Genomic DNA, 16,767 nt, shown 5'->3' with positions numbered 1-16,767 from the left:
GGGCTAAAAAGCTATTACTCCAGTCCTTGTGCGAGCGTAATCCAGAGCATCTTCTCATATGGCACCAATTTTTACAGCCATTGCACTGAATTGATGTTATATTCCTTCTAATTACGTCCTGACAGACAGAACATGTCCATTGATTTGAACAGGGTCTGCTGTGTCCGGGGGTTGGGGATTGGACAAAATTTTGTCCGGGGGGTGGAGTTTGGACACGGGATTGTGGGATCGTAATTATGGGGGTAGTGCTGGGGTTTTGAGGCTGCGTACTACAACAAGATCCTACGAAGCTGGGGTTCCAGTCGCGGTGACTGGTGAGTCCTGAGCACCTTTTCAGGTGACACCAGTTATTACAAACGGTGCATTGTACTGAGGTGGTGTTACGCATTATGCGTTGTTGACATATTGAACAGAGCCAAATACTGGGACCTGGATTCTGTTCAACGCCGGCTATAATTAAAAGGATTTTGAGCAAAATTGCCGACATGTTTTGCTCACCTGGGGAAAAAACTTTCGGTTTGTACAGCTGTCGCTGAGTTGACAATCTTTGGCCGAATATGATTCGGGTCGTTCCGGAACGGAGATCCAATTGTCGTGGGAACGATTTATTTTATTAGTATTATTGCTTCGTTGTGACAAAATTTTTAGTGCTTTTGCTCAGACAACTTTGTCTTGACAACAAACTCCATTAATTGTTATGATAAATATTTGTCAAGTATAGACACGGGGGAATAATCTGTGATAGCGGTTTCTATCATTAAATTTAAGTAAAACAAACTGTATTTGAGAGATCATCGAAATTTGTTATAAGTTTGAAAGGCCTATCGATGTCATTATGTATGCAAATGTCCTCCACGACTTCCCCGGGTGTAGCTCATTCGAAAGGTCAAATTGTCCATGACTGACAAGGGTTACTTTGACCACAAAGTATACAGAGATGTCAATTTCTCTTAAAAAGGGATAGCAAATATTTTGTACTACAATATCAGTGATGTGTTAAAGCAAAACGCTATACACAACGCGAATATGGTAGACAAAGTAATGTAATCAAAACAAAGAAATAAACAAAACAAAACGATGAAAAGGGCAGTTTATAAAGAAAGAGACAAATAGAAAACGAGATTATTTTCTGTCTCGTGACGCCTCTGTATACTGTGTGCTTCGGCTTTAAGGACAGCTGTTGTTTGTGGCTTATTCGCATAGATATGCAACTTAAGAAAACCCCACAAGAAATAGTCTAACGAGGTAAAATCGTACGATCTCAGAATGTCCAATGTGGCATGAGCTGTGTGGCAAGTAGCACCGTCCTGTTGAAACCACATGTCGTTGGTGTCCATATCATCCAAAACAGGCCAAAAGAAGTTGCTAATCATCGCCGTTGACGGTGATGGCCTGGCTAACGTCGTTCTCAAATATGGACCTGCCCAAAATCCACAACAAACAGTGAATTTTTCTGGATCCATTGGACGCTCTGGATTTCCTGTGGATTGGTATTGTCTCAAATTCGAAAACTTGGTTTGTTGGCGTACCCGTATCCATGTAGAACTTTGTCCGCACAAATCGACCAACAATAGGGCCGCTATCAATTGTCAAAGTTCCGAAGTCCTTGTTGGAATGACCTTGTCCAGCCTCCAGAATATAAAAATTCTCAAAAATACGTAAATTTATTCAAATATTGTACAAATTCATTAAACATTAAAATATTGGCATATTGGCATATTACTCGGTGTTTATAAATTTATCCACTTTTTTCGGAAATCCTCCCATTAAAGATTTTATAGTTGATTTCGTTACCTTTTTGGACAAGGTGGTTCAATTACGCTTAAAAACGTATAAGTCCTTTTCCTGTGCTTTTTAAATCCTTTTTTACAAGAGCCCAATACTTTCCCACAGGCCGAAGTTCTGGACAGTTGGGTGGATTTACCTCCCGTGGTACACAATTGACATTATTGTTTGAATACCACTCAAGGGCCTTTTTTCCCTAGTGACATGATACCAAATTGGGCCAGAAACATGAAAGAAAGGTTAAAAAATTGTTTGTAGTCACTCCGTAATATATATTTCAGTGTTTCGTACCTGATATTACAAATGATTGGCTTCTTTTGCAACAACTGCAAATGGCTTGCCACCCAAGAAACTTCTTGGGAAATTTTGTTTGTTTTTTTTTTGTCCGCTGTTGTTCTTGAACATTACCGCGTCCATCAGCCACATAAAAATCTTGATCCTCAGTCATCACGCAACAGATGTATTTTTTATAAAAATTTACCTCAATTTTTCGCTCGTTCTTTTGCTTCTCAGTTCTTTACTGAATTGCGATCTGGAACTTTCTGAACTTTATACGACTTCAACTCAACATTAACTTTGTCTCAGCGCACAAAAGAATCAGAGCTGCTTTTCTCATAGATGTTTTCGGTGCTCTTCGAAAGTGTTCTTCGACTTCTTTTGTCATACCAATATCTGTTAGACCATTTTTTTCTTGCTGATCCTGATTTTCTTTCAATGTTCATGTCTTCCTTATACTGTTTAGTGGCTTTTGAAATAGTGTTACGATGAACCTTCAGATTATTGCTAATTTTTTTGAAAGTCCATATTGGATTTTTTTGAAAAGTATTCCTCCCTGAATCCCACTCTTTCATAAATATTACTTAACAGAAGTTAATAACGTTATCCCCCCGCTATTTTTATTTCAGGTTGTTACCACTAGTGGTCCTCGCAAACCACATCGCCAGTCATCGAATGCATTTTCCACCACATCTAATGATTTATACCGCAGCAATCAAGATGTCTACAGTTATTATAATTGTTCCAATATGGAATTACATCAGACACATCATCAGCATCATCACAATGCCAATCACATGAGTTCGGACGCAAATGGACCTCATGATAGTTTAGATTCGAGGCCCAGTTTAAGTCAAACACCCACCTCATCATCCACCACACAGCAACAACTGCAGCAACAAAGAGTATGTCTAGAGACGTCATTTACAAATCTCCATAGTCCTCAAATGACCCACAAACATGCACACTTTCCCGAAAGTATGAGTTCCAGTAAGGCCTCCTCGTTGGCGGGCAGTATTTTAAGTCGCAGCCAAATCAGCTGTATACAATACGACATATCAAGTGCAATGGAGAATAGCATTACTACGGTGACACGCAAGAGTCCCATTAACGTCAGCAGTGCAGAGATGGTGAAAGTGGAACAAGTCGAATTGGTGTTGCAGCCACCAAAAACCAAATGTGTGGCATTTGAAGACACTCCATCACCGCTAAGCAATTTAAAGCGACAACATTCGGCCAAAATAGAAAAGAAACCCAAATCTCTACCCATACCGCCTCTAAGGCGAGCATCAGATGTCACAAATGGTGCAGAAACGGATGAATGGTGCGGTTTAGCACCGCTGGCCAGTCCAGAAACCCTTTCGGAAATATCAAGTATATCATCTCGCAACAGTGTACGCAATAGTCTGGCCACTAGTATAGATCACTATTTGCAGAATGTGACCAACAATAATGTGGTCGATATCAATGATGTTTTCGAATCACAGTTACACACGCCCACAGTCTTACGAAGAGCCCCCAAATTTATCGAAAATCTGTCCAGTTGTGCCGAAGATAGTCGTAATATAGACCAATACAAACGTATGGGTAGAGTGATTGTACCGCCTCCTTTATTTACACCAGCCATCCAGGATTCCAGTGAGGAGGAGGATAGTTTTGCCTCGGCTAAAAGTTATAAACGAGTCACCACCAACAACACCATCCCCACCAACACCGCCAATGGAGGCGATCGCATTTTAGCTAAAATTTCAAATTCTTCCTCTGTACATTGCCATCGTAGACAAAATTCTAAATCAGCCGATCAATTAGACGATGTTGTGGCCTCAACGAATAAACAACAACAAAAAACCGAAGCAAGTGTTGCTCGCAAACTCACCTTTAGCGATAGCAACATTATAAACGATAACAACGATGTTAGTGCTCGTGACAACATTGCATGTGCCAAGTGTTGCAACAATCACTGTAGCTGTAGCAATCAATTAAACACCCTCAACATGGGTTCTCATGAAACAACTTTCTATAGTGCAAATTCATCGATCGATTGTATGACTGCGAAAACCAACTCAAATCCTCACATTATGCCAGAGGGAGTTTTAGAGTCACATTTTCCTCTTCACCAGGATGCATTTACAAACACAACGGAATTGTATTCGAAACACTATGCATCGTTTAGCAACGACCAGGAGCACTCGGCTCTAGTACAAAAGCCGAAGGTCGCTTTCAATTCACCGCTTTCGACCGGCACAATGGGTCGGGGCAAAAGAAAAAACTGTATATATCCTTCCGTAATGTCATCACAGCCGCTGTACACGGCATTGGGTGACAATGTTAAACTGTTTACTACTACTACTACTACAACTAACAATACTAATAATACCACCACAAATATACCTGAATTAACAATTGCAAATGGTTCTTCTAGTCCTAGTCCAAGATCCCGAACACCTAACGAAAGTAGTGTTTAATGCAATTAGTACAATAGAGTAGAGTGTTTACTGGAGGAGAGTAAGTGTTTTGTTTTTTTTTTTTTATTTAGAAACATTTTTGATTAACTGCCGTTTGTAATTGGTGAAATATTCATATAAATCGAGTGATTTCAAAACCAAATGATTTTCGAAAAATTGACAAACTGATATTCTGCAAATCGCACGATTTTGTACATTGAAACACTCGAAAGTAAAACGAGTAAATCATGTGCATCCAATTTATAGAATACCAAATCGAAAGTGAATTCGTTTTAAAAACGAAATCGTTCCTCGGATTCGGTTTACAGAACAGGGGGTTATTCTATGTTCTCGATTATTGTAGATAGGCAAGTCGATTTTATATTTTAATTAACACTTGGAATGCTTTGAATAACTTGGGGGATTTTTTGGAATTTATGTGTGGGACATACACGTTTTCCAAAATATTGCTATTCTGAAAAAAATCCATGTCTTATATATAAGAAATCGTTTGTACATTATACAAAATATTTCGTATATTCGCACCACGAAATTCTGATTTGCAATGTACGAACTATATTGTGAATTAATTTTATTCAATTTTTGAAAAATTAAATTTTGAATGATACGAAATAATTTTTTGAATTATGAAAAACTTCTGTACATTTAAAAAAAAATACGTTTGACTATCAGTTAACTGTTGCTGGGCAAACTTTCTTCTTTGGGTAAAAGTAAGGGTCTGGGAAAACAAATTATTCGTCTTTACTTACAGAAGATGCTAGGTGGTTAACAGAGGTGTGGATATAAAATTAGTAGAGGAGGCAAAATACTAGAATACCCAGGAACACACAATAATTAACTCAACTCCTACTAAGCCTGTGGATACTCCATAGGTTAGGACTAGGGCAGAGCTTCGAATTAATTAATTTCATTTGAGCTTAATTCAATAAAATCTTCACCCCTATCGCGAAACAATATTTCACATGAAATATGTTCCCTTTTCCCATTTTTTGTTCATCAACTTTGTTCACGTGAAAAAATACCCCAACATGGGAAATTTTTAGATGGAATTTTGTAAACAACAGAACAGAATAAACTATTGTGAATGAAAAGTGCATTGGAATATCATGGGAACATAAATTTCATATGTTTCATCAATAATACATGCTACACGTTCAATAAATATCGCGATACTGGATCGCGGTCAATATATGTATATTGAACGTGTATCAGTGCCAATAGGGGTACTTAATTCGGAATTAAAATTTCATTCATTCCATAAATTCATCAGTTTCATTCAATGACTTTTATTTAAATATGTATATGTAATTCATTAATCGTTGAATTAATTCATAACATTATTCAATGCAAAAGGAATATTTTGCACCAATTCGAGTAACATGAACATTCTGTTATCTTTCCGGGAATCGCGGACTACAGAACCTCCATATATGATTTCAGAAGTACAACCCGCGTGTTCAATATGCTCAGATGCATACATAGATAAAAGATGCAGCTGGTGTGTTAATAAAGATACTTGAATGTCATATAGACTTCCCAACGAATGCAGCGTCTTCTAGGCTGAAACCTTGGTGGGAGGTGATTGTTATTATTTATATCGACAGGTCATGTGGTCAAATTCAAAATAGTGGCCGACAGTCGAATTGATCTGGACTAATTAGTCCGTAGAATTTTAGGATGTGCTGAGTACAGGGACAATATAACGTACAGGAATATGAGCTCGAGGACGAAATTGCGAGTTAAGGTTAAGGCTGATGAGGGAGTGGGGATAAAACCTCAGATCTGTCTAAATTATAGGACAATATCTGAGAGGTACTTAATTGATACCAACCTAACCTGGGAAACCTTCTGTAAAGTGTTAAGAGCCCCGTTTTCAAAAGATACGCCATCCATTGTAAATCGAGAATTTTTAAGTCATACACCCAATATTAGAAACATAGATCGAAAATAACGGGTCCACTTTCATTTCAATGGTAAATTGGCAGACTTTACAATTTAAAAATCGTTTTTTGAGTTATATCTCTGAGAGAGTAAATCACATTTAAGTTTAGTGGTTGAGAGAAAAAGAAAAGGTTAATTATGTATACATACATATATATATTTTTTTCAATAAATGTCCAATCGCTCTGATTTAAATTGGAGAACTTATTGTAAGCTTTGTAATCGTGCGAAGGGTATATTACGTAGGCTTTTTGGTAACATTAATTCTGCCGGTTTTTGGAAGGTTATTAGAAGTTCCGGTTGCATTGGTGTTGATGATACTGACTTGGCATTTGACTCCAATACAGTTAATAGTTTTTTTGCGGGCTCTGATTTTCCTGTTTCTGACCTTTTTGACTTTAATGTTTTTGGTGGCCCTGGTGGATTTTCTTTTTCTTGTATTGGTGAGTTAGAACTGTTAGAAGCTTTGAATAAAGTTAAGTCCAAGTCTGTCGGCACTGATGGTTTATCAATTTGCTTTTTAAAAATGATTTTCCCATATATATCCCACGTGATTCTTCATTTTGTAAATTCAATTTTAACATTCGCAGTTTTCCCCTCTGCCTGGAAAGTAGCGCGTATAGTTCCCATACCTAAGGTCAAAGTTGTACATAGTCCAGATGATCTCAGACCCATTTCCATACTCCCCGCTTTATCTAAGGTTGTTGAAAATGTTATTAAGGCCCAGATGAATGACTTGGTTTCTACTAAAATAAGTGATTCACAATATGCCTATCGATATGGTCTCAATACTACTTCATTTCTACTTAGTCTTACTGATTCTATCAGGGAGAATGTCAATAGCGATAGGTTGAGTGTTTTGATTTCTATGGATTTATCAAAAGCCTTTAACTCTATTGATTTTGAAGTTGAGGGATGCGTTTGGTTTTTCTAGGTCTGCGTGTCAGCTTATAATGTCGTATCTGGTTGGTAGGTCGCAATTTGTTGTAGTAAATGGTGTTTCTTCTAGTTTACTTCCTCTCCACACGGGTGTCCCACAGGGATCTATTTTAGGTCCTCTCCTTTTTGTGCTTTATGTGAATGATGTTGACGTTATTCAAACCAGTAATTGTAAACCTTTTCTGTTTGCAGATGATGTTTTTCTTTTATTTAGAGGTTATAGAAGATTCATTGAAGTTTTTGAGAATGATATTAACTCTAATTTGGAGCATATTAGACTTTGGATGACTGCCAATTCATTAAAGGTTAACACAACTAAGACTAAAGCCATGATGTTTGGTCCTACTAACCGTTTCTTTTCTAATTTAGATGTGTTCTTAGGTGATGATTCTATACAATTTGTTGAACATCATAAATGTTTGGGTGTGGTTCTAGACTCTAAACTCTCCTTCAAGAATCATATTGACACTGTGTCGGGTAGAATTTGGGGTTTTTTACGTAAGATTTATCGTACTAATCTATTTTTATCTAAGGATGTGAGAACAAAATTAGCACACGCGATTCTAATGCCACAGATTCTTTACTGTTTTGAAGTTGTATCCGGGACTATCGGTTTGTGTCTTACTAGATTGAAGCGCTTGGTTAATTCGATAGTTAGATTTGCTTTTAACATTCGACGTAGAGAACATATTTCCGAGTCTGTGAAATGCTTTATTGGTTGTTCTTTTAATGAATTTGTAAAGTTTCGTAATTTGCTAAAGTTTTATAAAATTATGAAAACTGGTAGACCTTCTGTTATATGTGATGCATTTATTTTTTCTCCTCGCAACAGGAATCCTCACTTTGTTACCCCTAGGATATTTAAATCTTTTTTCAGTAGGTCTTTCGTTGTTAGGATCACAGGTTATTGGAATAGTCTGCCATTAGAGTTGCGTGTTTTCACGCACTCTAATAATGTTTTCAAAGTAAAACTTTTACAATATTTTTCAGACCCTTTGTGATCTCCTCAATTAATATTAATATTGTTCTTGTTTTCGTTATCCCTAACTGGACCGTATTTCATTTGTCTCTTTTTTTCTATTAAATCTTGACATACTTATCATATACTTTTTTTATCACGGCTGGGGAGCCCATTTGAAAGTATTGTAACATGAAATTTATTGAATATTTAAACCTTGTTTTTATACTTAGGTTTATTGTATTACTATGTAATATTATTTTGGCCAAATTGGCTTTTTATTACTGAATAAAATAAAAATAAAATAAAATGTCAGGTTACAACTTTTATTTGCGAATTTTAAAATAAAAATTACAAACTTTAAAAAGCTAAAAAAAAGTTGTCGAATAATTTTTAGGGTAATTTTAGGTAACACAATAAACTAAGAAAAGCCATCAGAAACAAATTTGCAAATTAACTTTAGGAACCAGCTGCAAAAAGGCGAAGAGTGCCTCAGGGCATTGTTGCCGGTTTAGGTGTAAAAAACAATAAGTATGATACGATTTTATTGAAAAACTAATGAAAAATAACTAATAAAAAATATTTCGAATAGATCGGGCAACTAAAAGTTAGTAAAACTTTGATTTAAAACAAAAAAAGTCACACACTAAATTTCACGTGCTAAAATTATGGCATCACTAACAAAACAAAAACTAAAAGTCGGAATGCATTTCGACCTTCGAGTGAATTGTTAACAAATCGGCAACTAAAGTCACAGTTAAATTTAAAAAAAAAGTTATAATTACTTTTTGAGATAATTGGTGTTTTGTAATGCATGCCTTGAGGCACTCTTACAGAGGTTTAAAATAATAAATCATTGAATGTAAAATCCACAATTTTACCAAAAAATCTAGAAATTAATAAAAAAATCGAAAATTTAAAAAAAATCAAAACTTTTTCAAATACATATGTACAAAAAATTCGAAATTGTTAATTCCCCAATTTAAATTGAAAATAATTTAGCAATTCTGTTACATTTTCGATCCATTTCAGCATTTAATTACTTCATATTCCTTCTATAATTTTTAACTTAAACATGGATTATTTTCAGCGCAGAATATCTTATTTTTACACATTTTCTTTGCATATAACTAATATGTTTTACAGATCTAGCAGGAATAGAAAATCGCTTTTAAAAAATCAGCCAAATCAATGCAAAATATTTGGAGATATAAGACAAACATTTACTTTCTTTGATTAAACACTCGAAACAAAATAAAAATCCTATAAAATGTTAACATATTTGTAATGAAGGAACCTTTAAAGAATTATAAGTAAATTAAAAATTATAGTAGATTGTTTGTTACACGATAAATAATTAAATAAATACAGAAATAATATTTAATAATAATAATTATTTATATTAAATTAAGTACAAAGAATTAAAATAAAGAATTGTTTGTACTTTGTAAAGTAGACAAGTATAAAAATAAATTAATAAATTAAATAATATAAAATAAAACGACTCAATTCGATTTATAATTAGTTATTTTAGTAAGTAGTTTATATACAAACATACATTAATAACAACATAAATACAATACAATACATAGATACTAATAGTATAGAATTGTTTAGTTTATAAGTAGTGACGAATTTGTTGATCAAGTGATAAAGCCATCCGCAATTTATGCCATTAAAAAACATAAAAACAAAAAACTTGTGCATTATAACACCCCTCCATATACCCAACAACACATCCAAAATTAAAATGAAAATAAAAAATTAAATTAAAAATTAATAATAATAAAAAAAACACATGCATTTACAACATTATTACGAAGAATATCGATCATTCATTTATGGATCATGTTGAGAAGCGCATACTGCAACATACATTGTTATTTCGTTAACGAAAAGATGAACTATCTATCTATGTAATATACAAATTAAAAAATAAAAACAAAATTTAAATAAGATATTATAAATCGATGACTGTGATGTGAATGGATCTCCTCATTTAGATTTTAAATAAATGCCAATATATCTACATTCATAATATGATAAACATTTTCTTTTATGTTTCGATTTTTATTATCATTATTATGTATTATTAATTTACAACTTCATTATTTGTTTTGTTTTGTTGTTTTTTTTATATTGTAAAATAATGAGCGAATTTCGCAAAATAATAAGAGAAAAAAAAACAATTATTAAAATTAAATGAATAAGAAATATACATAAATAAATTTTATAATAATTTTAAAATAAAGTAAGAAATTAAAAAAAGAAATACAACCACCATTTCTGTATTATTGGTTTAATTGTGGGAATTTGAAATATTTTTCCCGATTTTGACACAGTGTCGGTCCGAAGATATCAGGGGTCTTCAGAAAATTGATTTCAACAGACAGACAGACGGACATGCCTTAATCGACTCCGCTATCTATAAGGATCCAGAATATATATACTTTATAGGGTCGGAAATGAAAAATGTAGAAATTACAAACGGAATGACAAACTTATATATACCCTTCTCACGAAGGTGAAGGGTATAAAAATAAAAGTGCCGCTGAAGCAAAAAAAGAACAAAATCAAACAAAAATATTACTCAAAATAATCACACGTATGAGTGATGCTTTTGTTTTCAAATAGTTTTATTTATATAATACATTCTCACCACTTAGGTTTCTGACAACTGAGTTAGGTATTTGACAGGAGAGTTTCCGCTATATGTATGTATATTTTTCAATGCAATAGATTTTTAATAACTTATATATATGTCATTTTGAAGGGTACATATCTGACATTAATTCTTACATAATTATTGAACATTAGAGAATAAACCATAGAGAATAGACATATAGCGGAAACTCTCCTAACTCAGTTGTTAGAAACCTAACTGGTGAGAATGTATTAGTAGAAAAAACTATGTGAAAACAAAAACAACACTCGTATGTGGGAATATTTTGAGTAATTTTTTTATTTAAGTTTTTTCCTAGTTTCCGCTCTATGTAAACAACAAAGTTTTTTTTTTTGGTTCAAAAATGTAGAATTTTGTACCAACAAAGCATCAAATGCGGGTAGTTTTGCTTTAACTTCTTTAATTTGAACCAAATTATACTTCAAAATAAAAAATTTAAATATCGAAATTGGACCCATTGTAGGTCCAACTTACTATGGTCTTATATACGTCGTTGCAAAGGTCTTTGAAATATCTGTCATTAAATATCCATATTGTCTATATTAATGACTTAGTAATCCAGATATAGGTCAAAAATCGAGGTTGCCCTGGTTTTTTCCTCATATCTCAGCCATTTGTGGACCGATTTTGCTGATTTTAAATAGCAAACTTCTCGAAAGCATGTCTGACAGAATTATGAAGATTTGGATCCCGAAGATATCAGGGGACTTCAGAAAATTGATTTCAACAGACAGACAGACGGACATTGCTTAATCGACTCCGCTATCTATAAGGATCCAGAATATATATACTTTATAGGGTCGGAAATGAAAAATGTAGAAATTGCAAACGGAATGACAAACTTATATATACCCTTCTCACGAAGGTGAAGAGGTTGCAAAATCATTAAGAGCTACTCAATCAGCAATTTCAAAAGATTTGCAGCAGCAGGATTCTTCCAAAATCAGGGAAATTGGATACCATACGAATTGAAGTTGAAAGACCTTGTAAGACGATTTTACATGTACAAAATGATGTTTGAAAGCTATAAAAGGAAATCATTTTTGCACCGAATCATTATTTATGATTAGGCCAACCAGCCTAATCGACACCAAAGCCAAATATCCACGGCGCTAAGCTAATGCTGTGTATTTGGTGGAATAAAGTGTCTGTGAGTGAACTGCTGAAATCTGACCAGACCATCACAGGGAACCTGTACCGAATGAAACTGATACGTTTGAATTGAGAATTGGCCAAAAAAAACGCCCAGAATATGCGGCCAGACATGAAACCAAAATATTTCATCATGACAACGCTCGGCCACATAAAAATTATTTAGAATGAAGTGATTGGGAAGTTTTGCCTCACCCGCTTTGTAGTACAGACCGTGCCCGTCCAACTATTATGTGATTCGATTGATGAAGAACGCTCTCTCTGAGATACACTTCACTTTGGAACAAAGTATTTGATATTGGCTTTATTCGTTTTTGGCCTCTAAAAATGAACTGTTCTTGTTGGGAAAAGCTGATAGCTAACAATGGACAATACTTTCATTAAATTTATATTGTACAAATGTTTCAAAATAAAAGTTAAAAATTTAAAAAAAGTCGCACATTTTTAACTTATACACCCAATATACTTTTAATTTATTTTAACGGGCAAGGTACAGCGATACAGGAGAATAAATCTCATTTATGTTTTTCACCATAACAATTTCTAAAATTCGACACAGCCGAATAAAGTACTTTCAAATGTATATTGACAATTCAAACAACTTTAAAATTAAATTTCCACTTTATTCATCGCAAAAATCATATTAATTCATTTGCAAACATATTTTACACAAAAATACCTGATCATTGTCATCAGTGCTCCAACAGTTGTCATCGTTTGGTTCCACCACAATTTCACATTCCGAATTCGATGATTTTCCAAAACACAAACGCCACATATCAACATGATTTAACACTATTGCCATACTATCCAAATCGTCAATATCCTCACATAACTGCAGAGTTCTTATTAAAGATCCATAAAAATACAGCTGCACCGAACCACCGACATTAATATTAATCATTTTTGTAAATTGGAATTTCGTGACGTCCATGTAAGAGAAACATATAAGCGAACGATTTGGACAACGATGTATACCCCACAGAGTATTAGGCGCTAGAACATCATACACATTGTCATAGAGTAAATTAAATAAATCCATTAGTTTCGCCATTGCCAAATTTTCACTATTAGCATTAAGTGAAGCACTTTCTTCATTAGCTTCATCACATTCATAGTTAGGTTCTTCCACTACCAGATCAATTAATTGATTATCTGGTTCATCATTTATAGTTTGTTCGTCATTATTAACGTTTTCGATAACATCTTCGAAATTAACAACAATGGCGGTACAATTATCTACTTGAGGTTGTTGCTTTTGAATTTCGACATTAAGAATCGTTGGTTGTTCATTTTCAGCTTGATGATCTTCTGTAATCAGCTCATATATTTGATCGGATATCGCTTTATCACTTAATTTTGCTACTTTAGTGTTACTAGGAAGTCGATGCTTTACTCTGTATGAGAGCTAAAATATAACACGTAAATATACAAATTATTTTTAATTTTCATTAAATTAGTAATATTGATCTATGGTTTGTTCACTAACAAAAAAAACTATGTATTACGAATTATCACATTTTGCAGTCACACATTTTTACCGGCTTAAATCAAGATCATGATAACAGCTTGCATTTAAATAATTTGTAATGATATCACTCTTAATTATAAGCATAAAAACGTCAACTTTTTTATCCGTTCTCTTAATTTGGGAATTATATAACATTAAAATCATTATATATAATAGTATATATCTTCTCTAAATAATAGATTATATTATTATCATGGCAATATTGGTATGATTGAAAATACCTTTCATCTGATATATAATTTGTTACATGTTATTAACATTGTGAACTAAAAATTTAGTTTTTAATCTATATGTCGTACCTACATTAGTAAATTTCGATATACCGAAAAAGTATTTTTAGCGAAGCCGGTGTTCGATATATCCCAAAGTAGACGTCTGGCCGAAGGACGTCAATACAGAAAATGTGAATATTAACAGTAAGAAATTATGAAAATATAAAGTGTTACAGGGATATATCGATTTGTTCTCTTTTATCTATATTCATATCGTATAATATGTATAAAACATTTAACTTACCAATTCCTCTTTGGTGGTCATTTCCAAACATGGCAGGGCATCTGGCTTTAATCTAGGTCGATCTCTTTGTATTTTGTATATTTGACCATTAATAATATGATCAAATGTATAGACCACATCCTCAGGTCTAAAATGCAAATGGCATATTCTATCTATAGATCTTAAGGTGCGTACTTTTGGTAAAATATCGGCCCATTGTGCAAACAGTACTGGTTCCTTTTAGAAGAAAAATAATTTAATTTATAATTGCTTTTCTAGTACAAAATACTTACCCTAGGCACTAAAAACATTGTTCTATTGGGTTGATCTTTATTTTTGCCATCGCAAAAGGGCACAAAACACGTTCTCATTTTGGTGTAAATTACAAATAAAATGACAAAAAATAGTTTTTACACTTAAAATTAAAGACCGCACAACAAATTTTTCAATCAAAATAAACCAGGGTTTACAATTGCTACTATATTAGCCGTCAATTGCAGTAAATATACATTTTTATCAATCTGCATACTAAAAATATAGTTACTATTATAATTTTGTATAACTCTGCTAATATAAATTGCTGTTACTATTCATATATTACTATACAAATTGCAATGTTAGTTTGCAATTTCTAGTAGCAGATACAACCAGTTGTCAACTCGTTATTGTAGCACAACAACCAAAATATATGTTCGTGCTATAGCAGCATACACACTTTTTTGCCGAACTAATATTGCGCGTCAGCATAAGTTTTTGTTTTGTTGTGCTATCAATTTTCTCTGGCAGCAATTTACATTTCTTTGGTTGCTTTGCTATGGTTGCATTGATATTTCTTGTTTTTTGGCTATTTGGATGCTGCTAGTTATTTTATTGTCAAGTATGTAATACGAAATAACGATTATTCATTAGTGTAAATATTTTTGAATCTAACTGAGATATTGACTTGCATTTTTTTTGTAAGACCAAAAATTAAAATATCTAAACAAGAAAAAAAATGTTCGGAATAAATGAGGATCAAATTGTTCCTAATATGTATTTGCAATCCTATTAAAATTTTGATAAAAATTTTAGTTTTAGAAACTCAATAAATATGTAATCTGTAATAAAATCTTTATTTATTAGCAAAACTCAATGAAATTTTCAACGTTTTTTAAATTTGTCATTCCAAATTACAAAGTGTAAAAAAACTTTTCAAAAGGTTAAAAGGAATCCCACAATTCCTAAAAATTTAAGCGAAAATCCCGAAAATGGTATTTTTTACAATTTTAACCATATGGTCTACATTTCCTTCGGGGCTGGGAAAATACTTTGGGGATAAATAGGGAACAAATCAAGGTTTCTAAAGCTGCTTTCCGTTTTTTGATCCCAACTTTGGGATTTTAGAACATGTGGCCCAAAGTTGAAATTTTTATCAAAAAATAGGTCAAATTCCGAAGGACGAAAGGGCAACATGTTCAAAAAATAGGACATGTTTTTTATATCAAAATGTTCTCTGTAAAGCTACCTTACAGAAAAACATAAAATTGTTATATGTTCTTAAAGAAAGTTTTTTTTTAATAAAAAAGATTTAAGTCACCTTTTCATCCAAAAAACAGCAAAAATCTACTATTTTTTGAATTCTTAAATTGAAAATCGTTTATTTTTGGATCTATAATCGATATTACTCTGAAATATTTTGTATATTACTGATAATTTAGTTGTCTAACTAACAAAAAAAAATCGAGCCCGTTCGGTACAAAAGTACGACCTATATTTTTAAAAAAGCGGACCAAGGTATGGCAAAATTTTAAAATTTCAATTTTGAAATGCCTATAACTCGAAAAGTATAAGAGATAAATAGCACACACAAGCATATTTTTTCAAGACATAGACGAGCGCTTTCTAAACATATAAAACTCTTTGAAATCGAATGGGAAACAAAAAAATGGCACGTGTTTAAAAATTTTGCATGACGAAGGTACCCTATTCTGAGCCCCCATAGCGCCGCCCCTGAGGCATTTGTAGGTCCCATTTCAATAATTTAAACTCGAATACTCCTTGGCTATGCCCGCGTCAAATTTTATCCTGATCAGATCAGCCGTTTAGAAATGCCAGATATATTTCAAAAAAATTTTGATTCTGCCCAACTGTACATTGGGTGTGTTTACTGATATGTTGTTATGCACTTATCAAGAACAGCAACTGATAGCATCAATTGCAGAAATGTCAATTGTGCTATAGCACAACTACAGAAGTGTGTATTTTTGCTAGAAAAGTTTGCCAGCACAACAAAATAAAACGAATGGAGTGCAATATTAGCACGACAGAAAAACTGTGTGTGCTACTAAAGCACGAACATATATTTTGGTGGATATGCAATGGATTGTGTTTGCTACTAAAAATTGCAGAAGAGCATTGCAATTTTAATAGTAATACGAACGAACAGTATGAATATTTATATTAGCTGATTGTGATGAAATGAGATAATTTCATATTTATTGCATAGTCAAATGTAAGAAATATGTTGCTAGAGCTGAATATCGAAACCCTGAAATAAACAATA

At 33.2% G+C, this 16,767-nt stretch overlaps 2 protein-coding genes across 2 annotated transcripts in view; one reads left to right on the top strand and one right to left on the bottom strand.

Annotated features, from left to right (window-relative positions):
* The window catches only part of inaE (inactivation no afterpotential E), a 49,599-nt gene extending 45,058 nt beyond the window's left edge, over nt 1-4,541 (top strand). The window contains exon 13 of the mRNA XM_065507479.1: nt 2,705-4,541. Coding sequence (XP_065363551.1) covers nt 2,705-4,526 — 1,822 coding nt within the window. The 3' untranslated portion in view covers nt 4,527-4,541. The remainder of the gene's footprint in view (nt 1-2,704) is intronic.
* An 8,260-nt stretch (nt 4,542-12,801) lies between these two features.
* LOC135958223 (uncharacterized) lies at nt 12,802-14,656 on the bottom strand. The gene is made up of 3 exons (XM_065509109.1): nt 14,519-14,656; nt 14,247-14,462; nt 12,802-13,607 (listed from the first exon to the last, which is right to left on the bottom strand). The coding sequence occupies exons 1-3, from the start codon at nt 14,594-14,596 to the stop codon at nt 12,843-12,845; spliced, it is 1,059 nt and encodes a 352-aa protein (XP_065365181.1). The 5' UTR covers nt 14,597-14,656; the 3' UTR covers nt 12,802-12,842.
* Between the last annotated feature and the right edge of the window lie 2,111 nt (nt 14,657-16,767).

This window comes from Calliphora vicina, chromosome 4 (genome assembly GCF_958450345.1).
Source record: "Calliphora vicina chromosome 4, idCalVici1.1, whole genome shotgun sequence".
Taxonomy (NCBI): domain Eukaryota; kingdom Metazoa; phylum Arthropoda; class Insecta; order Diptera; family Calliphoridae; genus Calliphora; species Calliphora vicina.
This window is presented reverse-complemented; position numbering and strand designations above follow the sequence as displayed.

What these genes read in the sequence shown, in the direction of transcription:
- LOC135958223 (XM_065509109.1), bottom strand. Translation starts at nt 14,596, where the DNA reads ATGAGAACGTGTTTTGTGCCCTTTTGCGATGGCAAAAATAAAGATCAA. An exon ending in CAATGTTTTTAGTGCCTAGG is followed by an intron (nt 14,463 to 14,518) that starts GTAAGTATTTTG and finishes TTCTTCTAAAAG; the next exon opens with GAACCAGTACTGTTTGCACA. An exon ending in TGACCACCAAAGAGGAATTG is followed by an intron (nt 13,608 to 14,246) that starts GTAAGTTAAATG and finishes GTTATATTTTAG; the next exon opens with CTCTCATACAGAGTAAAGCA.